Here is a 26,425-nt window from a genome sequence, read left to right on the forward strand (position 1 = left end):
AAAGAGATGAGAGCGGCCCCCGTCCCCTCGCCCTCGCGGCCCCCGTCCCCTCGCCCTCGCGGCCCCCGTCCCCTCGCCCTCGCGGCCCCCGTCCCCTCGCCCTCGCGGCCCCGTCCCCTCGCCCTCGCGGCCCCCCTCGCCCTCGCGGCCCCCCCTCGCCCCCCCCTCGCGGCCCCCGTCCCTCGCCCTCTGCGGCCCCGTCCCCTCGCCCTCGCGGCCCCCGTCCCCTCGCCCTCGCGGCCCCCGTCCCCTCGCCCTCTGCGGCCCCCGTCCCCTCGCCCTCGCGGCCCCCGTCCCTCGCCCTCGCGGCCCCGTCCCCTCGCCCTCGCGGCCCCCGTCCCTCGCCCTCGCGGCCCCCGTCCCTCGCGGCCCTCGCCCTCGCGGCCCTCGCGGCCTCGCCTCGCGGCCCCCTCGCCCTCGCGCCCCGTCCCTCGCCTCGCGGCCCCCGTCCCCTCGCCCTCGCGGCCCCCGTCCCCTCGCCCTCGCGGCCCCCGTCCCCTCGCCCTCGCGCGCCCTCGCCCTCGCGGCCCCTCGCCCTCGCGGCCCCCGTCCCTCGCCCTCGCGGCCCCCGTCCCCTCGCCCTCGCGGCCCCGTCCCCTCGCCCTCGCGGCCCCCGTCCCCTCGCCCTCGCGGCCCCCGTCCCCTCGCCCTCGCGGCCCCCGTCCCCTCGCCCTCGCGGCCCCCGTCCCTCGCCCTCGCGGCCCCCGTCCCCTCGCCCTCGCGGCCCCCGTCCCCTCGCCCTCGCGGCCCCCGTCCCCTCGCCTCGCGGCCCCCGTCCCCTCGCCCTCGCGGCCCCCGTCCCCTCGCCCTCGCGGCCCCCGTCCCCTCGCCCTCGCGGCCCCGTCCCTCGCCCTCGCGGCCCCGTCCCCTCGCCCTCGCGGCCCCCGTCCCCTCGCCCTCGCGGCCCCCGTCCCCTCGCCCTCGCGGCCCCCGTCCCCTCGCCCTCGCGGCCCCGTCCCCTCGCCCTCGCGGCCCCCGTCCCCTCGCCCTCGCGGCCCCGTCCCCTCGCCCTCGCGGCCCCCGTCCCTCGCCCTCGCGGCCCCCGTCCCTCGCCCTCGCGGCCCCGTCCCTCGCCCTCGCGGCCCCCGTGCCCTCGCGGCCCCCTCGCCCTCGCGCCCCCTCGCCCTCGCGGCCCCCTCGCCCTCGCGGCCCCCTCGCCCTCGCGGCCCCCTCGCCCTCGCGGCCCCCTCGCCCTCGCGGCCCCCTCGCCTCGCGGCCGCTCCTCGCCCGCGGCCCCCTCGCCCTCGCGGCGGCCCCCTCGCCCTCGCGGCGGCCCCTCGCCCTCGCGGCGCCCCCTCGCCCTCGCGGCGGCCCCCTCGCCCTCGCGGCGGCCCCCTCGCCCTCGCGGCCCCCTCGCCCTCGCGGCCCCCTCGCCCTCGCGGCCCCCTCGCCCTCGCGCCCCTCGCCCTCGCGGCCCTCTCGCCCTCGCGGCCCCGGCCCCCTCGCCCTCGCGGCGCCCTCGCCTCGCCCTCGCGGCCCCCTCGCCCCCGCGGCCCCCTCGCCCTCGCGGCGGCCCCTCGCCCTCGCCCTCGCCCTGGCCCCCTCGCCCTCGGCCCCCTCGCCCTCGCCCCGGCCCCGGGCCCCCTCGCCCTCGGCCCCCCTCGCCCTCGCGGCCCCTCGCCCTCGCGGCCCCCTCCCTCGCCCCGCCCCCTCGCCCTCAGCGGCCCCCTCGCCCTCGGCGGCCCCCCCCTCGCCCTCTCGGCCCCCTCCGCACGCCGCCCCCCGCCCCCCCCGGCCCCCTCGCCCTCGGCCCCCTCGCCTCGCGGCCCCCGTCCCTCGCCTCGCGGCCCCGTCCCCTCGCCCTCGCGGCCCCGTCCCCTCGCCCTCGCGGCCCCCGTCCCTGCCTCGCCTCGGCGGCCCCGTCCCCTCGCCCTCGCGGCCCCCGTCCCCTCGCCCTCGCGGCCCCCGTCCCCTCGCCCTCGCGGCCCCCGTCCCCTCGCCCTCGCGGCCCCCGTCCCCCTCGCCCTCGCGGCCCCGTCCCCTCGCCCTCGCGGCCCCCCCGCCCCTCGCCCTCGCGGCCCCCTCGCCCTCGCCCTCGCGGCCCCCTCGCCCTCGCCCTCGCGGCCCCCGTCCCCTCGCCCTCGCGGCCCCCGTCCCCTCGCCCTCGCGGCCCCGTCCCCTCGCCCTCGCGCGGCCCCCGTCCCCTCGCCCTCGCGGCCCCCGTCCCCTCGCCCTCGCGGCCCCCGTCCCCTCGCCCTCGCGGCCCCCGTCCCCTCGCCCTCGCGGCCCCCGTCCCCTCGCCCTCGCGGCCCCGTCCCCTCGCCCTCGCGGCCCCCGTCCCCTCGCCCTCGCGGCCCCGTCCTCGCCCTCGCGGCCCCCGTCCCTCGCCCTCGCGGCCCCCGTCCCCTCGCCCTCGCGGCCCCCGTCCCCTCGCCCTCGCGGCCCCCGTCCCCCTCGCCCTCGCGGCCCCCTCGCCCTCGCGGCCCCCGTCCCTCGCCCTCGCGGCCCCCTCGCCCTCGCGGCCCCCGTCCCCTCGCCCTCGCGGCCCCTCGCCCTCGCGGCCCCCGTCCCCTCGCCCTCGCGGCCCCCTCGCCCTCGCGGCCCCCGTCCCCTCGCCCTCGCGGCCCCTCGCCCTCGCGGCCCCCTCGCCCTCGCGGCCCCCGTCCCCTCGCCCTCGCGGCCCCCGTCCCCTCGCCCTCGCGGCCCCGTCCCCTCGCCCTCGCGGCCCCGTCCCCTCGCCCTCGCGGCCCCCTCGCCCTCGCGGCCCCCGTCCCCTCGCCCTCGCGGCCCCCTCGCCCTCGCGGCCCCCGTCCCCTCGCCCTCGCGGCCCCCTCGCCCTCGCGGCCCCCGTCCCCTCGCCCTCGCGGCCCCCGTCCCCTCGCCCTCGCGGCCCCCGTCCCCTCGCCCTCGCGGCCCCCGTCCCCTCGCCCTCGCGGCCCCCGTCCCCTCGCCCTCGCGGCCCCCGTCCCCTCGCCCTCGCGGCCCCCTCGCCCTCGCGGCCCCCCTCGCCCTCGCGGCCCCCTCGCCCTCGCGTCGCCCTCGCCCTCGCGGCCCCCTCGCCCTCTGCCTCGCGGCCCCCTCGCCCTCGCCCTCGCGGCGCCCCTCGCGGCCCCCTCGCCCTCGCGGCCCCCCTCGCCCTCGCGGCCCCCCTCGCCCTCGCGGCCCCCTCGCCCTCGCGGACCCCTCGCGGCCCTCTCGCCCTCGCGGCGCCCTCGCCCTCGCGGCCCCCTCGCCCTCGCGGCGGCCCCCTCGCCCTCGCGGCGGCCCCCTCGCCCTCGCGGCCCCCTCGCCCTCGCGGCCCCTCGCCCTCGCGGCCCCCGTCCCCTCGCCCTCGCGGCCCCCGTCCCCTCGCCCTCGCGGCCCCCGTCCTCGCGCCCCTCGCCCTCGCGGCCCTCTCGCCCTCGCGGCCCCGGCCCCCTCGCCCTCGCGGCCCCCTCGCCCTCGCCTCGCCCTCGCGGCCCCTCGCCCTCGCGGCCCCCCTCGCCCCCCGCGGCCCCCTCGCCCTCGCCGGCGGCCCCCTCGCCCTCGCGGCCCCCTCGCCCTCGCGGCCCCCGTCCCCTCGCCCTCGCGGCCCCCTCGCCCTCGCGGCCCCCGTCCCCTCGCCCTCGCGGCCCCCGTCCCCTCGCCCTCGCGGCCCCCTCAGCCCTCGCGGCGCCCTCGCCCTCGCCCCCGCGGCGGCCCCCTCGCCCCCGCGGCCCCCCTCGCCCTCGCGGCGCCCCCCCGCGGCCCCTCGCCCTCGCGGCGCCCCCCGCTGCCCCCTCGCCCTCGCGGCGCCCCCCCGCTGCCCCCTCGCCCTCGCGGCGCCCCCCGCTGCCCCCCTCGCCCTCGCGGCGCCCCCCCGCTGCCCCCTCGCCCTCGCGGCGCCCCCCCGCTGCCCCCTCGCCCTCACGGCGCCCCCCCGCTGCCCCCTCGCCCTCGCGGCGCCCCCCCGCGGCCCCCTCGCCCTCGCGGCGCCCCCTCGCCCTCGCGGCGCCCCCTCGCCCTCGCCGCGGCCCCCTCGCCCTCGCGGCGGCCCCCTCGCCCTCGCGGCGGCCTCCTCGCCCTCGCGGCGCCCTCCTCGCCCCTCGCGGCGCCCCCCGCGGCCCCCTCGCCCTCGCGGCGCCCCCCGCGGGCCCCCTCGCCCTCGCGGCGGCTCGCCCTCGCGGCCCCCCCCTCGCCCTCGCGGCGCCCCCGCGGCGGCCCCCTCGCCCTCGCGGCCCCCGTGCCCTCGCGGCCCCCATCCCCTCGCCCTCGCCGGCCCCCTCCCCGTCCCCTCACCCTCATGACACCCCACCCCCTTCACCCTCACCCCACACCCCCCCAACTCGCCCCCGTTACCCCCCACATGTCCCCCCCCCCCAGTTAATTAAATAAACCTGGAATAAAAAGCTAGTATCAGTAATGCTGACCATGAAACTATTGGATTGTCGTAAAAACCCATCTGGTTCACTAATGTCCTTTAGGAATGGAACTCTATATGTGACTCCAGACCCACAGCAATGTGGATGACTTTTAACTGCCCTCTGAAATGGCCTAGCAAGCCACTCATTTGTACACAACCACTACAAAGAACAATAATAATAGGAATAAAACCGGACGGACCACCCGGCATCGACCTAGGCACTGGCTTCGGACAGGACAATGGCACACCCAACCCAGTCGACCCTGCAAAGTCCTCCTCACTAACATCTGGGGACTTGTGCCAAAATTGGGAGAGCTGTCCCACAGATTAGTCAAGCAACAGCCTGACATAGTCATACTCACAGAATCATGCCTTTCAGCCAATGTCCCAGACTCCTCCATCACCATCCCTGGGTATGTCCTGTCACACCGGCAGGACAAACCCACCAGGGGTGGCGGCACAGTGGTATACAGCCGGGAAGGGAGTCCTCAACATTGACTCCAAATCTCATGAAGCCTCATGGCTTTAGGTCAAGCATGGGCAAGGAAACCTCCTGATTACCACCTACCGCCCTCCCTCAGCTGATGAATCAGTACTCCTCCATGTTGAACACCACTTGGAAGAAGCACTGAGGATAGCAAGAGCACAGAATGTACTCTGGCTGGGGACTTCAATGTCCATCACCAAGAGTGGCTCGGTAGCACCACTACTGACGAGTCCTGAAGGACATAGCTGCAGACTAGGACTGCGGCAGGTGATGAGAGAACCAACACAAGGGAAAAACCTATTTAACCTCGTCCTCACCAATCTACATGTTGCAGATGCATCTGTCCATGACAGCATTGGTAGCAAGTGACCACCGCAGTCATTGTGGAGACGAAATCCTGTCTTCACATTGAGGACACCTTCCATCGTGTTGTGTGGCACTACCACCGTGCTAAATGGGATAGATTCAGAACAGATCTAGCAGCTCAAAACTGAACATCCATGAGGCGCTGTGAGCCATCAGCAGCAGCAAAATTGTATTCCACCACAATCTGTAACCTCATGGCCTGGCATATCCCTCACTCTACCATTACCATCAAGCCAGGGGACCAACCCCTGGTTCAATGAGGAGCGCAGAGGAGAATGCCAGGAGCAGCACTAGGCGTACCTAAAAATGAGGTTCCAACCTGGGGAAGCTGCAACACAGGACTACATGCATGCTAAACAGCGGAAGCAGCATGCTACAGATTGAGCTAAGCGATCCCACAGTCAACGGATCAGATCAAAGCTCTGCAGTCCCGCCACATCCAGTCGAGAATGGTGGTGGACAATTAAACAACTAACAGGAGGAGGAGGCTCCATGAATATCCCCATCCTCAATGATGACAGAGCCTAGCACGCAAGTGCAAAAGACAAGGCTGAAGCGTTTGCAACCATCTTCAGCCAGAAGTGGATGATCCATACTGATGTCCCCACCATCACAAATGCCAGTCTTCAGCCAATTCGATTCACTCCATGTGATATCAAGAAACGGCTGAGTGCACTGGATACAGCAAAGGCTATGGGCCCAGACAACATCCCAGCTGTCGTGCTGAAGACTTGTGCTACAGAATTAGCAGCGCCTCTAGCCAAGCTGTTCCAATACAGCTGTAACACTGGCATCTATCCAACAATGTGGAAAACTGCCCAGACATGTCCTGTCCACAAAAAGCAGGACAAATCCAATCTGGCCAATTACTGCCCCATCAATCTACTCTCAATCATTAGCAAAGTGCTGTAAGGTATTGTCAACAGTGCTATCAAGCGGCACTTACCTATAACCTGCTCATCGATGCTCAGTTTGGGTTCCACCAGGACCACTTGGCTTCAGACCTCATTACAGCCTTGGTCCAAACATGGACAAAAGAGCTGAATTCCAGTGGTGAGGTGAGAGTGACTGCCCTTGACATCAAGGCAGCATTTGACCAAGTGTGGCATCAAGGAGCCCTAGTAAAATTGAAGTCAATGGGAATCAGGAGGAAAACTCTCCATTGGCTGGAGTCATACCTAGCATAAAAGAAGATGGTTGTAGTTGTTGGAGGACAATCATCTCAGCTCCAGGACATCGCTGCAGGAGTTCTTCAGGGCAGTGTCCCAGGCCCAACCATCTTCAGCTGCTTCATCACTGACCTTCCCTCCATCAGAAGTAGAGATGTTCGCTGATGATTGCAGTGTTCAGTTCCATTCGCAACTCCTCATAATGAAGCAGTCCATACCCGAATGCAGAAAGATCTGGATGACATTCAGTCTTGGGCTCATAAGAGGCAAGTAACATTCGCGCCACACAAGTGTCAAGCAATGACTATCTCCAACAAGAGAGTCTAACCATCGTCCCTTGACATTCAACGGCATTACCATTGCCGAAGGGTTACCATTGACCAGAAACTTAACTGGACAAGCCACATAAATACTGTAGCTACAAGAGCAGGTCAGATGCTAGGTATTCTGCGGTGAGTGTTTCACCTCCTGACTCCCCAAAGCCTTTCTGCCATCTACAAGGCACAAATCAGGAGTGTGATGGAATACTCTCCACTTGCCTGGATGAGTGCAGCTCCAACAACACTCAAGAAGCTGGAAACCATCCAAGACAACAACAGACTGCTTGATTGGCACTCCACCCACCACCTTAAATATTCACTCCCTCCATGCACCGTGGCTGCAGTGTGCACCATCTACAAGATGCACTGCAGCAACTTGCCAAGGCTTTTCAGCAGCACCTCCCAAACCCGCGACCTCTACAACCTAGAAGGACAAGGGCAAAGGCGGATGGGAACACCATCACCTGCAAGTTCCCCCTCCAAGTCACACACCATCCTGACTTGGAAATATATCACCGTTCCTTCATCATCGCTGGGTCATCATCCTGGAACTCCCTCCCTAACCGCACCGTGGGAGTACCTTCGCCACAAGGACTGCAGCGGTTCAAGAAAGTGGCTCATCACCACCACCTCAAGGGCAATTAGGGATGGGCAATAAAGGCCGGCCTTGCCAGCGATGCCCACATTCCAGGAACAAATTTAAAAAACACGCCCCTCACTGCCCCCCCCCCCCACCCCACACACGGGTACAGTAGCATAGTGCTTGTTAGTGGACTGGTAATCTGGAGGCCTGGACTAATAATCTGAGACATGATTTCAAATCCCACCATGGCAGTTGGGTAACTTAAATTCAGTTAATTAAATAAATTGCAATAAAACGCTAGTATCAGTAATGGTGACCATGAAACGACCGGATTGTGGTAAAAACCCATTTAGTTCACTAATGCCCTTTGTTATAAATCTCATCATTCATCAAGAAACTACTCGTGAAATAACGCTGGACGGCCAGTTGGTGGTGCCATCCAAGGAATATAAATATTCGGGCGTCGGCCCCAGATTTCCAGGGACATTTTGTAAGACAAGGAACTAGTGAAGTACAACTAGACCTCCATGTTCTGAAACAAGTTGATTAAAGCCTTGCTTTATGCTCAAACCAAGTGCGTAGTGAGTTTTATTACGTCAATTTAATCAACTTGATATCGACTCCACGCTTTGGGTGATTTCGGGAACAGCCAGCTACGACTCGAACCATAGAAGAGAACTCAGACAAGTAATCGATCCATCATGGAGAAACTACTCAGACCCGCCCGTCTCGATCTGGACCCGAATTCACTTACAGTTGCTAAGGTATGGAAACACTGGTATCGCACTTTCAGCAACTTCCTCAGGGTGTGTGGTGAAAATGTTCCTGATCAATTAGAGATACTTGCTAATTATGTATCCCCTCGTGTTTGATTATATCGAAGACTGTGTAGACTATGACGCCGCTATCCAAATACTACAGCTATATGTCAAGTCCCCAAATGAAATTTTTGCTCTGCATCTACTGGCCACAACTCGACAACAACCTGGGGAATCACTTGACGAATTCCTTCAGAAACTTTGCAGGCTCAGCAAGGATTGTAATCTTAAAGCTGTCACAGCTGAGCAGTACCAGGAGGAGTTAATTCGTGATTCCTTTATTAGTGGGATTGTGTCTCCCTTCATACGTTAGCGTCTATTGGAGAATAAAACCCTCAAGTTACAGGCTGCCTATGACCGACTTAGCAAAGAGGAATGCAGATACCTATCTTTCACCACGTGCACGGGCTGCTGCTATCACTTTTAGTGACTCTTTCAATAGGCCTCGGGCAGAAGCCCTCACGGATGATGACTCCAACCCGGCTGATGACAACCCTACCTTAGAAACCTACACTGATGACGACCCCGCCCTAGCAGCATCTTGCCAATCTGGAAGGAAGTGTTTCTTCTGTGGAGGTGCGTTCCATTATAGGAAATGTTGTCCTGCTCGTAACGCGACCTGCAATCATTGCAGCAAGAAAGGTCCGTTTTCTAAGGTATGCCAGTCAAGAGCTGCTGTTAGTAAGAAAGGCCACCTTTCTAAGGTATACCGGTCGAGAGCTCCTGTTAGTTTTGCAGCTACTATCTATAAAACTGCTCCTCCCCCAAGAACCACTACTAAGGTTACAGCTGTCAAGGGTAAAACTGCCCCATCTCCCATCACAGCTGTTTTCCCCCAAAGTCTGTCCCATGCAGCCACGAAGGTTTTGGTAAATGGACACATTTTGAGTGCACTAATTGACTCATGCAGCTCTGACAGCTTCATTAGTGAGCGGGCTGTCAGTAAGTTAAAACTGCGTATTTACCTCTCGGACAGGGAAATTGCAATGGCTCTGATGACACTGAACACCAATTCTTCCGGCTTTTGTTTTGTCGACCTTATTCTCAATGGCCGCACTTATTTCTCCACCCGGCTCGGGGTGCTCAAGAACCTATGCAGTGATGTGCTCCTGGGACAGGATTTCCAGAAACAACACAAAAGACTCACTTTCGAGTTTGGAGGGTCAAAGCCGGAGCTTACTATTTCCAAAGTACCGTTTTGTGCGCTTTCGGCGGCTTCGCTCGACGAGCCCTCATTGTTTGCCAATCTTTCCCCCCCAATGTAATCCCATAGTCACTAAATCACGACGTTTCAGCCAAGGTGATTGATCCTTTATCGAGACAGAAATCTCTCGCCTTCTAGCTGATGGTGTCATTGAGCCATGTTAATCTTCCTGGCGGGCTCAAGCCGTCGTCGTTAAAAATCCTCTGAAGCAACACAAGAAATGTCTTTGCATCGATTACTCGCAAACTATTAACCAGTATACCGACCTGGATGCCTACCCACTACCACGCATTGATGACATGGTCAATAACCTTGCCAACTACAAGGTATTTTCAACTTTTGATTTAAAGAGCGCATATCATCAAGTGCCGTTAAAGGACTCTGACAAGAAGTGTACGGCCTTTGAGGCCAATGGTCGGCTTTACCAGTTTTGTCGCCTTCCATTTGGGGTCACCCATGGGGTGGCCGTCTTTCAACGGGCAATGGATAGCCTAGTCAAACAGGAGAACTTAACGGACACTTTTCCATATCTGGATAATATCACCATTGCTGGTCATGACCAGAAGGAGCATGAAGCCAACCTACAGAAATTTTTTTGACTTTCTCCGTCGTCGCAACTTAACCTTAAATGAGTCCAAATCTGTGCAATCAGTACCATCAGTCAGCATCCTTGGCTACTGGGTGAGCAATGGTGTCATCAAACCGGATCCGGAGCGACTTTGACTGCTTCAGGAGCTCCCTCCCCTTACGAATCTTGGCTCTCTTCGTCGGACACTCAGCATGTTCGCCTATTATGCGAAAAGGATACCCCATTTCTCCAACAAGATCCAGCCCCTGCTTCACGCAAAGTCATTTCCATTAGAGGCAAAGGCTATTTCAGCTTTCAACCTCCTCAAGCGACAACTGGAAAAAGCCACGCTTCGTTCCATTGATGAAAATCTTCCTTTCGTGGTCGAGTGCGATGCATCGGAGGTGGCGATCTCGGCTACCTTGAATCAAGGTGGTCGACCCGTTGCATTTCTGTCCAGAACTTTGCAGGGTAGTGAGCTCCATTATCCTGTCGAGAAGGAGGCTACGGCCATCATCGAAGCTGTACGTAAATGGAGTCATTTTCTCGCTCGTCGCCATTTCACGCTTATAACCGATCAGCGCTCCGTGGCCTTTATGCTGGATAACCGGAAACGCACTAAGATCAAGAATAACAAAATACAACTCTGGAGGATGGAATTGGCCGCCTTTGGATACACCATACATTATCGACCCGCCAAAGAGAATGTGGCCCCGGATACCCTCACGCGGGCATTCTGTTCTTCTATGTCAACTTCGACTCTGGCGGATCTTCATACTGACTTATGCCATCCTGGCGTTACCCGTACACTTTATGCGATCTAAAATCTCCCATTTTCTACAGAAGACGTGAAAAGAACGTGCTCCTCCTGTAGAATTTGTGCGGAATTAAAACCATAAATCTTCCGTCCATCGGATGGCTCGCTCATACACGCTATGCAGCGACTCAGCATTGATTTTAAAGGGCCATTGCCCTCCTCAACGCAAAACACCTACTTACTGACTATGGTGGACGAATATTCACGCTTTCCCTTTGCTTTCCCCTGTCCCTATATGCTTACTTCCACAGTGATCAAATGCCTTGATCAAGTCTTTTCCCTTTGCGGTACGGCCAATTTCATCCACTCTGATCGGGGTCCCTCCTTCATGTCAAGCGAACTCAAAAGGTATCTTTCCCAACGGGGAATCGCCACAAGTAAAACGACACCGTACCATCCCATCGGTAACGGACAGGTTGAGAGATACAACGCTATCATTTGGAACGCTGTTCATCTTGCGCTGAGGTCATGCAACCTACCAGACCAGCAGTGGGAAACTATGCTTCCCTGACGTGTTGCATTCCATCAGGTCTCTCCTTTCTGCGTCTACCAATGTCACAGCTCACGAGCGATTCTTCAGCTTCCAGCGTCGCTCCACCCATGGGACGTCGCTACTGTCACGGTTAGCAGCTCCCGGCCCCGTGCTGCTCCGAAGATTTGTCCGATCATCTAAAACCGATCCTCATCGACGAGGTAGAACTCACAGACGTCAACCCCATGTTCGCGTACGTGTGGTACCCTGATGGCCCGGAGTCCAACGTTTCGCTCCGAGACCTGGCTCCCTGTCCGGCTGGTTCCACGGACCCAACTGATAGAGGGACCCACGGGGATGATGCCTACACTCTGTGCTCCCCCGAAGATGACGCCCTACCTGGGGCATCGAGAGATCTGCCAGCTGCCCCACCGGATCCACTCGGGGAGCCGAGCGCTCCCCATGGGATGGCCACCCGAAGCCAGGATGCTGGCCAATCCCCGGCTATCCAACAGGATGAAGCCAGTTCTGCGCCTGTGGGGACCCGTACCCGGAGTCACGATCTCCCCAGCCTCCCTTGGGCCGATCAGAGCAACGCGGGCCCTGTCGATCCACCGGCACGGATCAAGCGGCCCAGGGACCAAGACATGGTCTAGGGAGACGTGCCTTCTAGCCATAAACAAAAATCTAAAAAACTGCAGCTATTCGTGGTCCGCCTGATCTGCTAAGAGGAAGTCGTCGGACTTCCAAATCTTTTAGGCAGGAAGAATGTTATAAATTTCATCATTCATCAAGAAACTACTCGTGAAATAACGCAGGATGGCCAGTGGTGGCGCCGTCCAAGGAGTATAAATACTCGGGCGCCGGCCCCAGCTTGCCAGGGACATTTTGTAAGACAAGGAACTAGTGAAGTACAACTAGACCTCCCATGTTCTGAAACAAGTTGATTAAAGCCTTGCTTTATGCTCAAACCAAGTGCGTAGTGAGTTTTATTACGTCACCCTTTAAGGGAGGAAATCTGCCGTCCTCACCTGGTCTGGCCTATATGTGACTCCGGATCCACAGCAATGTGGTTGACTCTTAACTGCCCTCTGAAATGGCCGAGCAAGCCACTCAGGTGTATCAAAACTGCTATGAAAAACTACAATCCTGCAGCGGTTCAAGAAGGTGGCTCACCACCACCTTCTCAAGGACAATTAGGGATGGGCAATAAATGCAGGCCTTGCCAGTGACACACCCCCCCCTCGCCTCCTGCGCCCACACAAGCCCCTCAGCCCGCCTCTCGGCTTGGCCCCGCGCACCCCTTGGGCCCCCCATGCGCACCCCTCCTCCCCACTCCTTATGTTCACCCATCACTCCCTGTGCTTGTTGAACTATATTGGCTCCCAGTTAAGCAACGCCTTGATTTAAAAATTCTCATCCTTTTTTTCAAATCCCTCCATGGTCTCGCCCCTCCCTATCTCTGTTATCTCCTCCAGCCCTACAACCCTCTGAAATATTTGTGCTCCTCCAATTCTGGCCTCTTGCGTATCTCCAATTTTAATTGCTCCACCTTTGGCGGCCATGCATTCTGTTGCCTAGGCCCTAAGCTCTGGAATTCCTTCCCTAAACCTCTCCGCCTTTCTTTCCTCCTTTTAAAACCTACCTTTTTGACCAAGCTTTGGTCATCTGCACTAATTTCTCCTTATATGGCTCAGTGTCAATTTTTTTGTTTTCTAATACTCCTGTGAAGCACTTTGGGACATTTAATACATTAATGGTGCCATATAAATACAAGTTGTTATTGGTGAAAGTAGCTTTACATGTTTAGCAGCTCAGATGCAGGGTTGTTCCCGTGGCAGAAGGCGAGACCCACAGTGGGTCTATATTGCTGCTGGGTCTTGGCACACCTTTTATCTTTAGAGTGCTGCTGACTGGGGAAACCTGCACATCAGGAGTCAACATCACTCGCAAAGTGTAAAAGTGGCTATTTTCCAAGAAAGTTTATCTTTACACTGTTATGTTAATTACCAATTCACGCTGTTCTGCAAATAGTGTTACAAGTTGTGAAACAGTTAGAAATATATTGATTTGTTTTCCAAATGTGATGATGCTTTCAGCTCAGTAAATGAGCTTTATTTTTCATCGGTCTGTGTTGTACCTGGTTGAGAAGTGTTTAATGGGAAACAAAACTGGAAGAATAAATGTACCAGCAATGCTATCATTTACTTGGAGCTTAATCATTTGCAATAAAAGGCTATTTGTGTAATGAATAAAGCAATAACCACGTCTATGATTGAAAAAGACTGACGGGCCCAAATGAAAGAATACAGATTTTAAGAATGACTATTTGTTGAAGTTTTCACTGATGAAAAAATCAGTTCCAGTAACTGGTAGGTAGAATGAATTAGAAAACCTTGCAGTATTAGCCAGATATTGTTTTCAAATTACACAACCATCATTAAACATAAACCGTTAAGCATTAATTGGAAACCCGAAGGAAGCCTTCAAATGTGAAACTTCCCAGTCTGGTATAGTTTCTTTCATTGAACCATTTGTTGAAACCATTTGATTCGGGAGTGAACGAGCCCACAATAGTTTAATTTGCATAGCTGTTCTAGACCATGGGTGGGCAACCTTCCAAGAAAATGTTACCTTAACAAAGAGCCACAAGTGGGTTTACAATACAGCTCAGGCCTGTGGCTCTCCATTGCTATTGTTTCTACAGATACTTGCTCATTTATGTTCTTTGAGCAGTATCCTAAATCCCTTTCGCTGTAGTTTTCGAACAACTAAAGAGAAGAAAATTGTGACTTCTGTAGCTAACTGTTTTATTTGTTTTATATAGATTGCTCAGATTTTACAAATACATCTTGTGAAGAGTGCTTGGAAAATGTCAATGTGAGTATCACAATTTTATCATGATTTATGGAGGAATGTCCTAGAATTTATAGTTTGAGTATTTAGCCGTCTGTGTGAGGGAAAATTAATTCACTTCTTCAGCTGTGTGAAAACCCACATTAGCACCAGATAACAGGGTGTTCAACTTCTTACAGACAAAGCTCCAAAGACGGTCATGGATATAGAACACAGTGTATTTAACAGCAGCGATGTCGGTAACTGTAACGTTCTTTTTGCTCATCTCATAAAGTTGACCATGGGGTTGGAGGACCTACAACTCCCACTTTCCCACAGCCCAGGATTGTTGCACCGTGTATATACCCTGAATAGTTAATCAGTTAATTTCAGTTCTGAAAATCAGATTCCCCAGACCACATAAATAGCCACTGCAGCCTGCAGGACATTAATTGGCTTTGAAGTGGCAAATATTTAGAGTTGGTATCTTATGATGCCAAGCATTTGACTCTAATTTTAAATGTGGCAGTTTGACTTTCCTGTAGCAGCAATTTCAATGCGCTGTAATTACATTCTACTGCATAACTGTTTTAAATGACTTTGTTTTATTATCTGTAAAAGTTGATATCTTCTGCAAATATTCTTTATCTCAAACTAATACTCCTTTATGAAAAATAGGGATGTCTTGAAAGTAGGAAATGCCCAGTAATCAGTGGCATTGATTTCACTGAATCTGTCAAATAGCCATCCAATTACCCATTGACAGCTGGATTAGCTGTCAGTGTCCTCGATGGATGTAATCTGTTTACTTTTGATGCACACAACTGAACGTGTAAACAGATGACTCCTGTCAATCACAGTGATGCCAAAATTTAGGTACAAGTTTGCAGCTTTCAAGGTATTTGCATCAGTGGAAAAGACTAAAAGGTTCAGCAGCACTCCTGCTTTTATTCAGTCCTATTCATGTTTGCGAGGTGCATTTTATTCAATTATAAAAATTGATTTGACCACTATTTTCGAAACAATTTAAGACACACAGGAGCAGAAAATCCCATCATTACCTAACAAAGGTTTCTCTGCTGATCGACTTAAAACCCAGCCGTGCAAGCATCCTATAATAGACAAATGTAAATTCCTTTAGTGCCTGAAGTGAGGTTGAAAAATTAGTAACAATATAAATGGATTTGGGGAAGTTTTGGGCTGTGAATTTGCATTTGTTAGGAATCTTGTTGGTACTACCCAAGCTCTCCATTTAGGATCTTTAAACATCTCCATTCATCTGTTTTGGCCTTTATCTTTTTAACAGAGATCAGATTTGAAAGAATATCGGCTTGATGCATTCTATTGCATCTTACAGAAGAACACACTTGTTGCGCAAAACTTCAGATGAACTAGAACGGGGTGTTCAAGCATTTTTTCCTTAAAATTCTTATCCTTATTTTCAAATCTCTCCATGGCCTCACCCCTCCCTATCTCTGTAACCTCCTCCAGCCCTACAACCCTCCAAGATCTATGCACCACCAATTCTGGCCTCTCGCGCATGCCCGATTTTCAAAACTCCCCCATTGGCAGCCGTACCTTCAGCTGCCTAGCCCTGTGCTTTGGACTTCCCTCTTTAAACCTCTCTACCTCTCTCTCCTCCTTTAAGACATTCCTTAAAATCTACCTCTTTGACCAAGCTTTTGGTCACCTGTTCTAATATGTGGCTCTGTGTTAAATTTTGTCTGATAACGCCCCTTGGGATGTTTCAATATGTTAAAGGTGCTATATAACTAGTTGTTTTTGTGGTGCATATCATGGAGTATCAGGGACTGCATGTAAAGTTTAAATGCATATATCTCAAGTTTCTAGTACTTGCAACAGCCCTTTCCTAACCTTCAGGCCCCACAAAAGTCAAACATGACAAACCAGCAAATAAATAAACATAAGTGCAAATAAGACTGGGTAGCTTGGACTTTGAGTCGAACTGTTTGGGCTTGGGGCCATGCGCCACAGTAGACACCCCTGAAGTAGTATACTACTGTTTTTAACACTTACTTATTGAGATATGTAAATGAGATTCTTCACAGAATAAACCATTTTAGTAAAACTTAACGCTGCGCAGTTCAGGGAAATAAAATGTAGACTATATGGGAGCGCATGCTTTGATTTTTTTTTAAGGGCTATACACCAAAGTGACGAGGTAATATATTGTAGAAAAGATAGAAAATGGAACACAAAATATAAGTGCTGCATTAATTCTGATACTAATTTTTGAGCTGTGTAATGCTAGTTCTTCTCAACAGCATTTGTAAATACTACCGAGTAAAATCCCTGATCTCGCCTGGAAATTTTTTTTTATAAACAGCGGATCATGTTAATGATTTCAAAAAAATCTTATTTAACTTAAAAACAGTAGTCGATTTTGAGTATATAGTTTTAAAACGGTGATTTGAATTTGAGGCACAGTTCCAAGTAGGTTGATGCTGCAGAATGAAGTTAAGACAGAGATTGTGCTCATAAAAAATCTGTGCATTTTGCTGGGCCATTATTGTGAGCATTTTCATAATTTTAACACATTTTCAACTCTTGTTTTCCAGTGTCTCTGGTGTTTTGTTGACCAGCGTTGCATGAAGTACCCCGTTACAAGTATAATTCCTCCGAGTACAGTATGTCCTTTGGATCAAGCTCGTTGGGGAGTTTGCTGGGGTAAGAGTATAACATACATTTTGTACTAAATATCCAAATACTTGGTAAGAATTTAAAATGTATACAATTCCTATTTAAAAGTGGAATGATGTTTATATTGTAGATCTGGTGTTCCTGGATTAGACGTAATGATTGTTCCAGTCCCTGTCCAACACCATCTGAACTGTAATCAAACTGAATGTAGATAGCTACATGTATGCTGTGGACTTATCCCGATATGAACTGGTTATTTGGAAACCTCAACACCAGCAGATAGAGGAGTTTTGTATCCTATTCTGAATCGGTTGGCAGATTCCAAGTTAGTATGTCTTGGCTAAGGGTTTTTGTCTTGGTTAAGGGTTGCCCGAATGTGGGCGTCGCTGGCAAGGCCGGTATTTATTATCCATCCTAGTTGCCCTGAGAAGGTGGGGGTGGGCCCATAGAAACATAGAAGATAGGAACAGGAGTAGGCCATTCGGCCCTTCGAGCCTGCTCCGCCATTCAATGAGATCATGGCTGATCATCCAAGTTCAGTACCCTGTCCCTGCCTTCTCCCCATATCCCTTGATCCCTTTAGCCTTAAGAAATATATCCAACTCTTTTTTGAATATATTTAATGAACTGGCCTCCACCGCCCTCTGTGGCAGAGAATTCCACAGGTTCACCACGCTCTGGGTGAAGAAATTCCTCCTCATTTCAGTCCTAAATGGCTTACCCCTTATCCTTAGACTATGACCCCTGGTTCTGGACTCCCCGGCCATCATAAACATCCTTCCTGCATCTAGTCTGTCCAGGCCTGACAGAATTTTATAAGTTTCGATGAGATCCCCTCTCAATCTTCTAAACTCCAGTGAGTATAAGCCCAATCGACACAATCTCTCCTCATACGTCATTCCTGCCATCCCAGGTATCAGCCTGGTGAATCTTCGCTGCACTCCTTCCATGGCAAGAACGTCCTTCCTCAGGTAAGGCGACCAAAACTGCACACAGTACTCAAGGTGCGGTCTCACCAAGGCCCTGTACAACTGTAGCAAGACATCCTTGTTCCTGTACTCGAACCCTCTTGCTACGAAGGCCAACATACCATTTGCCTTCTTGACCGCCTGCTGCACCTGCATGCTTACCTTCAGCGACTGGTGCACAAGAACACCCAGGTCTCTTTGCATTTCCCCTTCTCCCAATCTATTGCCATTCAAATAATAATCTGCCTTCCTGTTTTTGCCACCAAAGTGGATAACCTCACACTTATCCACATTATAGTGCATTTGCCATGTTTCTGCCCAATCACCCAATCTGTCCAAATCGTACTGGAGTTTCACGACATCCTCCTCACAGCTTACCCTCCCACCCAGCTTTGTGTCATCTGCAAATTTGGAGATATTACATCCAATTCCCTCGTCCAGATCATTAATATATATTGTGAACAGCTGGGGTCCTAGGACTGATCCTTGCGGTACCCCACTAGTCACTGCCTGCCACTCGGAAAACGACCCGTTTATTCCAACTCTTTGCTTTCTGTCCGCCAACCAGTTCTCTATCCAAGTCCATACCTTGTCCCCAATCCCATGTGCCTTAATTTTGCACGCTAATCTCTTACGTGGGACCTTATCGAAAGCCTCTTGAAACTCCAAATACACCACATCCACTGGTTCTTCCTTATCTATTTTACCAGTTACATCCTCAAAAAATTCCAGTAGATTAGTCAAGCATGATTTACCTTTTGTAAATCCATGTTGAATTTGTCCGATCCTGTCACTGCTTACCAAGTGCTCTGCTATTACATCTTTTATAATAGATTCTAGCATTTTCCCCACTACCGATGTCAGGCTTACCGGTCTATAATTCCCCGCTTTTTCTCGACCACCTTTTTTGAATAGTGGGGTAACATTAGCTACCCTCCAATCCATGGGTACTGTTCCAGAGTCTATCGAGTTCTGGAAGATGACCAGCAATGCATCTACTATTTCTAGGGCCACTTCCTTAAGTACCCTGGGATGTAGATTATCAGGCCCTGGGGATTTATCGGCCTTTAGTCCCATCAATTTTCCTAACACCATTTCCCTACAAATACTGATTTCTTTCAGTTCCACCCTTTCATCAGGCCCTATGTTCCCCGGCATCTCTGGGAGGTTATTTGTGTCCTCCTTTGTGAAGACAGAACCAAAGTATGAATTTAGTTGGTCTGCCATTTCTTTGTTTCCCATTATAAATTCCCCTGATTCTGACTGTAAGGGACCTACGCTTGACTTCACCAATCTTTTTCTCTTCACATATCTATAAAAGCTTTTACAGTCAGTTTTTATGTTTCCTGCAAGCTTACTCTCATTCTATTTTCCCTTTCTTAATTAATCCCTTTGTCCTCCTTTGTTGAATTCTAAACTGCTCCCAATCCTCAGGATTATTGCTTTTTCTGGCCAATTTATATGTCGTCTCCTTGGGTCTTATGCTATCCCTAATTTCCCTTGTTAGCCACGGTTGAGTCACCTTTTTTGTTTTATTTTTATGCCAAACTGGGATGAACAAATTCTGTAGCTCATCCATTCGGTCTTTGAATGTTTGCCATTGCCTATCCACCGTCAACCCTTTGAGTGCCATGCCCCAATCAATCCTACCCAACTCGCTCCTCAGACCATCGTAGTTTCCTTTATTTAAATTGAGGACCCTAGTCTCTGAGTCAACTACTTCATTCTCCATCTTAATGAAGAATTCAATCATATTATGATCGCTCAGACCCAAGGGGCCTCGTACAACAAGATTGCTAATTAATCCTTTGTCGTTACATAATACCCAGTCTAAGATGGCCTGATCTCTGGTTGGTTCCTCGACATATTGGTCCAGGAAACCATCCCGTAAACACTCCAGGAATTCCTCCTCCACAGTATTGTTACTAATTTGGTTGGCCCAATCTATATGTAGATTAAAGTCACCCATGATGACTGCTGTGCCCTTATTGCACGCTTCTTTAATTTCCCTTTTAATGCCATCCCCAACCTCCGCCTTACTGTTGGGAGGTCTATATACCACTCCCACTAATGTTTTTTTCCTCTTTGGTATTTCTCAATTCTACCCATACAGATTCCACATCATCAGAGCTAATATCCTTCATTACAATTGTATTAATCCCTTCTTTAACCAGTAATGCTACCCCGCCTCCCTTTCCTTTTTGCCGACCTTTCCTGAATATCGAATACCCCTGGATGTTGAGTTCCCAGTCTTGGCCATCCTTGAGCCACGTTTCCGTAATCCCAACCAAATCATATTCGTTTACCTCTATTTGTGCAGCCAATTCATCCACCTTATTACAAATGCTCCTCGCATTAAGACACAAAGCCTTCAGGCTTGTTTTTTAACGCACTTAGACCTATTAGAATTATTATTTACTGTGGCCACGTTTGATTTAAACCGTTGATTTCTCTGACTGCCACTTTTGTTTTTCTCCTTCCTATCTTTTGCTTTTATCCCTGTTTCCCTTTCCTCTGTCTCCCTGCTCAGGTTCCCAACCCCCTGCCATTTTAGTTTAAACCCCCCCGAACAGTGCTAGCAAACCTCCCCGCAAGGATATTTGTCCCGCTCTGGTTCAGGTGCAACCCGTCCGACTTGTACAAGTCATATGAGGAGAGGTTGAGTAGATTGGGACTCTATTCATTGGAGTTCAGAAGAATGAGAGGCGATCTTATTGAAACATATAAGATTGTGAAGGGGTTGGATCGGGTGGATGCGGGGAGGATGCTCCCGATGATGGGTGAAACTAGAACTAGGGGGCATAGTCTTAGAATAAGGGGCTGCTCTTTCAAAACTGAGATGAGGAGGAACTACTTCACAGAGGGTGGTAGGTCCATGGAATATGCTGCCCCAAAAAGCTGTAGAAGCTACATCATTACATAAATTTAAAACAGAAATAGACAGTTTCCTAGAAGTAAAGGGTTATGGGGAGCGGGCAGGAATTTGGACATGAGTCTAGGTTCGGATCGGTCATGGCCCTGTGGGTAGCGGAGCGGGCCCAGGGGCCGTGTAGCCTGATCCTGCTCCTATTTCGCGTGTCTAATTCTGTTAGATTCAGGAGATGGTTCTGTGATAGTAGATTGGTGGTTAGGATCAGATCAGCCATGATCTTATTGAATGGTGGAGCAGGCTCGAGGGGCCGATTGGCCTACTCCTGCTCCTATTTCTTATGTTCTTATGTATAAGTCCCACCTTTCCCAGAAGCAGGCCCAGTGATCCAGGAAACTAAAGCCCTCCCTCCTGCACCAACTCTTTAGCCACGCATTCATCTGCTCTATCCTCCTATTCCTATACTCACTAGCACGTGGCACCGGGAGTAATCCAGAGATTACAACCTTAAGAGGTCCTGCTCTTTAATCTGCTACCTAGCTCCCTAAATTCTTGCTGTAGGACCTCATCCCTCTTCCTACCCATGTCATTGGTCCCAATGTGAACCACGACCTCTGACTGTTCACCCTCCCCCTTCAGAATGCCCTGAAGCCGTTCAGTGACATCCTTGACCCTGGCACCAGGGAGGCAACAAACCATCCTGGAGTCACGTCTACGGCCACAGAAACGCCTATCTGTACCCCTTATGATAGAATCCCCTACCACTATTGCTCTCCCACTCTTTTTCCTCCCTTCCTGAGCAGCAGAAGCACCCCTGGTGCCAGGAAGTTGGCTGCTGCTGCCGTCCTCTGGTAAGTCATCCCCCTCAACAGTATCCAAATCGGTATACCTGTTTGAGAGGGGGATGGCCACAGGGGTCCCCTGCACTACCTGCCTGCCTCTACTGCTCTGCCTGATGGTCACCCATTTCCCTTCTGCCTGTGCAGCCCTTACCTGCGGTGTGACCAACTCACTAAACGTGTTATCCACGACCCTCTCAGCATCGTGAATGCTCCAAAGCCCATCCATCCGCAGCTCCAGCGCCGCAATGCGGTCTGCTAGTAGCCGCAGCTGGATGCATTTCTGGCACATGTCATCAGGGACACCGGCAGTGTCCCTGAATTCCCACATCGAGCAAGAGGAGCATAACACGGGGCTGGGCTCTCCTGGCATGACTTACCCTTCAATTAATTTAAATTAATTCACTATCACCAATTAAAGATAACTCTTAAGTCGCTTGTATGGTTTACCAACAGTCCCTGCTACACCAGAAAAGACCTTAGTAACTATAAACTACAGAGTTAAAGATTAAAAAAGAGAAATACTCACCAACCAATCACTTACCTGCTCCCTGGTGACGTCACACTCTGATTACTTTTTACCTCTCTCCCCGCTGCTGAGTTGGCAAGCCTCGCCTCGCTCCTGCTTTTGTACTGCCACCTCGGTGCTCTCCTGGTCGGGCCTCGCCTCGCTCCTGCTTTTGTACTGCCGCCTCAGTGCTCTCCTGGTCCGATCTGGTCGGGCCTCGCCTCGTTCCTGCTTTTGTACTGCTGCCTCGGTGCCCCTTTCATTAACCGCTGCAGTCCATGTGGCGAGGGTGCTGTCGCAATGCTTCTTGTTATCCTTTGTAGTGGATACAACTGAGTGGCTTGCTAAGCCACTTCAGAGGACCGTTAAGAGAGAACCACATTAGTCATAGAGTCATAACGGCACAGAAGGAGGCCATTCGGCCCATTGAGTCCGTGCCGGCTCTCTGTAGAGCAATCCAGTCAGTCCCATTCTCCCGCTCTATCCCCGTAGCTCTGCAAGTTTATTTCCCTCAAGTACCTATCCAGTCTCCCCTTGAAAACATTGAGCGTCTCCGCTTCCACCACTTCCGTCGGCAGCGAATTCCAGGTTACCACCACTTGCTGTGTAAAAAAGATTTTCCTCCCATCCCCCACTGTATTTCTTGCCCAAACTCTTAAACCTGTGTCCCCTAGTCCTTGTACCATCAACTAGTGGGAACAGCCTTTCCCCGTCTAGCCTATCCAAATCCGTCATAATCTTGTACACTCTTATCAAGTCACCCCTCAATCTCCTTTGCTCTAATGAAAACAAATCCAGTTTCTCCAACCTGTCCTTGTAGCTAAGATTCCCCCATCCCCGGAACCATTCTGGTAAATCTCCTCTGCACTCTCTCAAGGGCCTTCACATCCTTCTAAAGTGTGGTGACCAGAACTGGACGCAATACTCCAGTTGTGGCCTAACCAGCGCTTTTTAAAGGTTCAGCATAACTCTCCTACTTTTGTATGTGGAGTCACATACAGACCAGACAAGGTAAGGATACCACGCTTCCTCCCCTAAAGGGTATTAGGGAACCAGTAGGGTTTTTATGACAATTTGGTAGCTTCATGGTCACTTTTACTGATGCCAGTTTTTAAAAAAACTGAATTCAAATTCTCAAACTGCTTTGTTCTCTGGATTAATTATTCGGGCGTCTACATTACCAGCAATATTCGCGCTATTTTTTGGGGCGCGCAACCCCTTTAACGGGCTATGCAGCCCATTCAAATTTCCGCGCATGCTCAGTTTTTTCCATTTAGAAGCCGGCAAGCAGCCTGCGTGGGACCTCCAGACCGGGATCATTGATTACTAGTTCAGTAACGTAACCATTGCACTACTGTATTCAGATTATGAGTGTTACTTTATTAGTAAATATTTTGTCAATACTATGATTTACCATTCCTTTTAAATTGGGAATTATAATTTCTACTGTACTTAGTTATATATGTACTTGAGGTAATGTGGAAGTTGCACTTGGAAATTTGTACAGAGCTTCTAATGTTAGTAAACTGGATTAGGATTTTGCAGATAATGAGCATTAAATGAAGGGAGGAGGAAACTTTATGGTGGAGTTGTTTAGACACTGACATTTTGGCTCAGCAATCTGGGTTCAAATCAAGCCTAGAATAATAGGGCACAAAACTCCTCTATCTGCTGGTGTTGAGGATTCCAAATAAGCAGTTCATATTGGGAATAAAAACAGAAAATGCTGGAGATACTCAGCAGGTCAGGCAGCATCTGTGAAGAGAGAAACAGAGTTAACGTTTCAGGTCGATGACCTTTCGTCAGAACTGGAAAAAAGCAGGAAATGGAATGGATTTTTAAGCAAGTGTAGGGGCTGGGAAAGGGGGGAGGGGATGAAAGAAGAAAAGGGAAGGTCTGTGATCGGATAGAAGGCAGGAGAGGTTAAGAGATATTCAAGGCAAAAGGAGATGGTAATGTGACAGGTTATGAAACAAAGGATGGCTCTAGATGAAGTGTAAATTGTGCTGGCTGAATGAAAGACAGCTGCCATGTGGGAGAGAAGAAAAGAAGACACAGACAAAAAGTGTGGATAAAAAATATATATATGATAGGGGCCGAGGATATGATCTGAAATTGTTGAACTTTATGTTGAGTCCAGAAGGCTGTAAGAACATAAGAACATAAGAAATAGGAGCAGGAGTAGGCCAATCAGCCCCTCGAGCCTGCTCCATCATTCAATAAGATCATGGCTGATCTGATCCTAACCTCAAATCTTCTATCACTCTCCATCCACCCGAACCCATGTGATCTCCCGGGAGAGGCGAAAAACCAGATAAAAAACCCAATGGCCAATTTGGGAGAAAAAATATGGGAAATTCCTCTCCGACCCATCTAGGCGCTCGAAACTCGTCCAGGAGATCACTCTGTCCCTATATTTTCTACAGTACTTACCTTCTGTAAAGGCGATCTCCACCCCAGCCAGGAACAGGAATAAAACCATCTCCTGAAATCTAACACAGAATTGGAACACAAGAAGTAGGAGCAGAACCAGGCTACACGGCCCCTGGGCCCACTCCACTACCCACAGGGCCATGACCATTCCGAACCTAGACTCATGTCCAATTTCCTGCCTGCTCCCCGTAACCCTTAATTCCCTTGACTTCTAGGAAACTATCTATTTCTGTTTTAAATTTATTTAATGATGTAGCTTCCACAGCTTTCTGGGGCAGCAAATTCCACAAACCTACCACCCTCTGCGTGAAGAAGCTTCTCCTCATCTCAGTTTTGAAAGAGCAACTCCTTATTCTAAGATTATGCCCCCTAGTTCTAGTTTCACCCATCATTGGGAACATCCTCACCGCATCCACCCGATCCAGCCCCTTCACAATCTTATATGTTTCAATAAGATCGCCTCTCATTCTTCTGAACTCCAATGAGTAGAGTCCCAATCTACTCAACCTCTCCTCATATGACCACCCCCTCATCCCCGGGATTAACTGAGTGAACCTTCTTTGTACTGACTCGAGAGCAAGTATGCCTTTTCTTAAGTATGGACACCAAAACAGTATGCAGTATTCCAGGTGCGGTCTCACCAATACCTTGTACAACTGCAGCAATACCTCCCTGTTTTTATATTCTACCCCCCTGGCAATAAAAGCCAACATTCCATTGGCCTTCTTGATCACTTGCTGCACCTGCATACTAACTTTTTGAGTTTCGTGCACCAGGACCCCCAGATCCCTTTGTACTACAGTACTTTCCAGTTTCTTGCCATTAAGATAATAACTTGCTCTATGATTTTTCCTGCCAAAGTGCATAACCTCACACTTTCCAGTATTGTATTCCATCTGCCAAATCTCTGCCCACTTACTTAGCCTGTCTATGTCCCTTTGCAGGTTTTTTAATGTCCTCCTCACTCTCTACTTTCCCTCCCATCTTTGTATCATCTGCAAACTTTGATATGTTACACTCGGTCTCCTCCTCCAAATCGTTAATATAGATTGTAAAGAGTTGGGGACCCAGCACTGACCCCTGCGGAATACCACTAGTTACTGATTGCCAGTCTGAGAATGAACCATTTATCCCAACTCTCTGCTTTCTGTTAGAGAGCCATCCTCCACCCACGCCAGAATATTACCCCCAATCCTGTGATTTTTTATCTTGAGCAATAATCTTTTGTGTGGCACCTTGTCAAATGCCTTTTGGAAGTCTAAATACACTACGTCCACTGGTTCCCCTTTATCCACCCTGTATGTTACTTCCTCAAAGAACTCGAGCAAATTTGTCAAACATGACTTCCCCTTCATGAAGCCATGCTGAGTTTGTCCTATTAAATTATGTCTATCCAAATGTCCCGTTACTGTCTCCTTAATAATGGACTCTAACATTTTACCAACCACAGATGTTAGGCTAACAGGTCTATAGTTTCCAGCCTTCTGCCTACTACCCTTTTTAAATAAGGGTGTTACATTAGCAGTTTTCCAATCTGCCGGGACCTTTGCTGAGTCCAGGGAGTTTTGGAAAATTATTACCGATGCATCCACAATCCCTAACGCCACTTCCCTCAAGACCCTAGGATGTAAGCCATCAGGTCCAGGGGATTTATCCGCCTTGAGTCCCATTATTTTACCAAGTACCACTTCCTTAGTGATTTTAATCGTATTTAGCTCCTCCCCCCTTAGAGCCCCCTGTTTCTCCAGTGTTGGGATATTGTTAGTGTCATCTACCGTAAAGACTGATACAAAATATTTGTTCAGCGTTTTTGCCATCTCCATGTTTCCCACCATTAATTTCCCGGTCTCATCCTCTAAGGGACCAACATTTACTTTAGCCACCCTTTTTCTTTTTATATAACTATAGAAACTTTTGCTATCTGTTTTTATATTTTTTGCTAATTTACTTTCATAATCTATCTTCCCTTTCTTAATCAATCATTTAGTTATTTTTTGCTGTCTTTTAAAGACTTCCCAATCTTCTATCCTCCCACTAGATTTGGCTACCTTATATGCCCTTGTTTTTAGTCGGATACTATCCTTAATTACTTTACTTAGCCACGGATGGCTATCTTTTCTTTTACACCCTTTTTTCCTCAGTGGAATATATATTTTTGGAAGTTGTAAAATAACTCCTTAAATGTAC

The 26,425-nt window shown here is 51.9% G+C and overlaps 2 protein-coding genes across 2 annotated transcripts in view; both read left to right on the forward strand.

Moving 5' to 3' along the window:
* The window catches only part of LOC147117178 (pituitary tumor-transforming gene 1 protein-interacting protein-like), a 45,584-nt gene extending 30,234 nt beyond the window's left edge, over positions 1-15,350 (forward strand). Inside the window, exons 4-5 of the mRNA XM_085989344.1 lie at positions 13,953-14,005; positions 15,267-15,350. Of these exons, the coding sequence (XP_085845470.1) occupies positions 13,953-14,005; positions 15,267-15,350 (137 nt within the window). The remainder of the gene's footprint in view (positions 1-13,952; positions 14,006-15,266) is intronic.
* Positions 13,905-26,425, forward strand: part of LOC147117180 (pituitary tumor-transforming gene 1 protein-interacting protein-like) — a 119,298-nt gene continuing 106,777 nt past the window's right edge. The window contains exons 1-2 of the mRNA XM_085987940.1: positions 13,905-14,005; positions 16,540-16,648. Of these exons, the coding sequence (XP_085844066.1) occupies positions 16,570-16,648 (79 nt within the window). The 5' untranslated portion in view covers positions 13,905-14,005; positions 16,540-16,569. The remainder of the gene's footprint in view (positions 14,006-16,539; positions 16,649-26,425) is intronic.

The sequence above is a fragment of the Somniosus microcephalus genome, chromosome 5 (assembly GCF_052327205.1).
Source record: "Somniosus microcephalus isolate GS21.2 chromosome 5, FLI_Smic_1.0, whole genome shotgun sequence".
Lineage (NCBI taxonomy): Eukaryota > Metazoa > Chordata > Chondrichthyes > Squaliformes > Somniosidae > Somniosus > Somniosus microcephalus.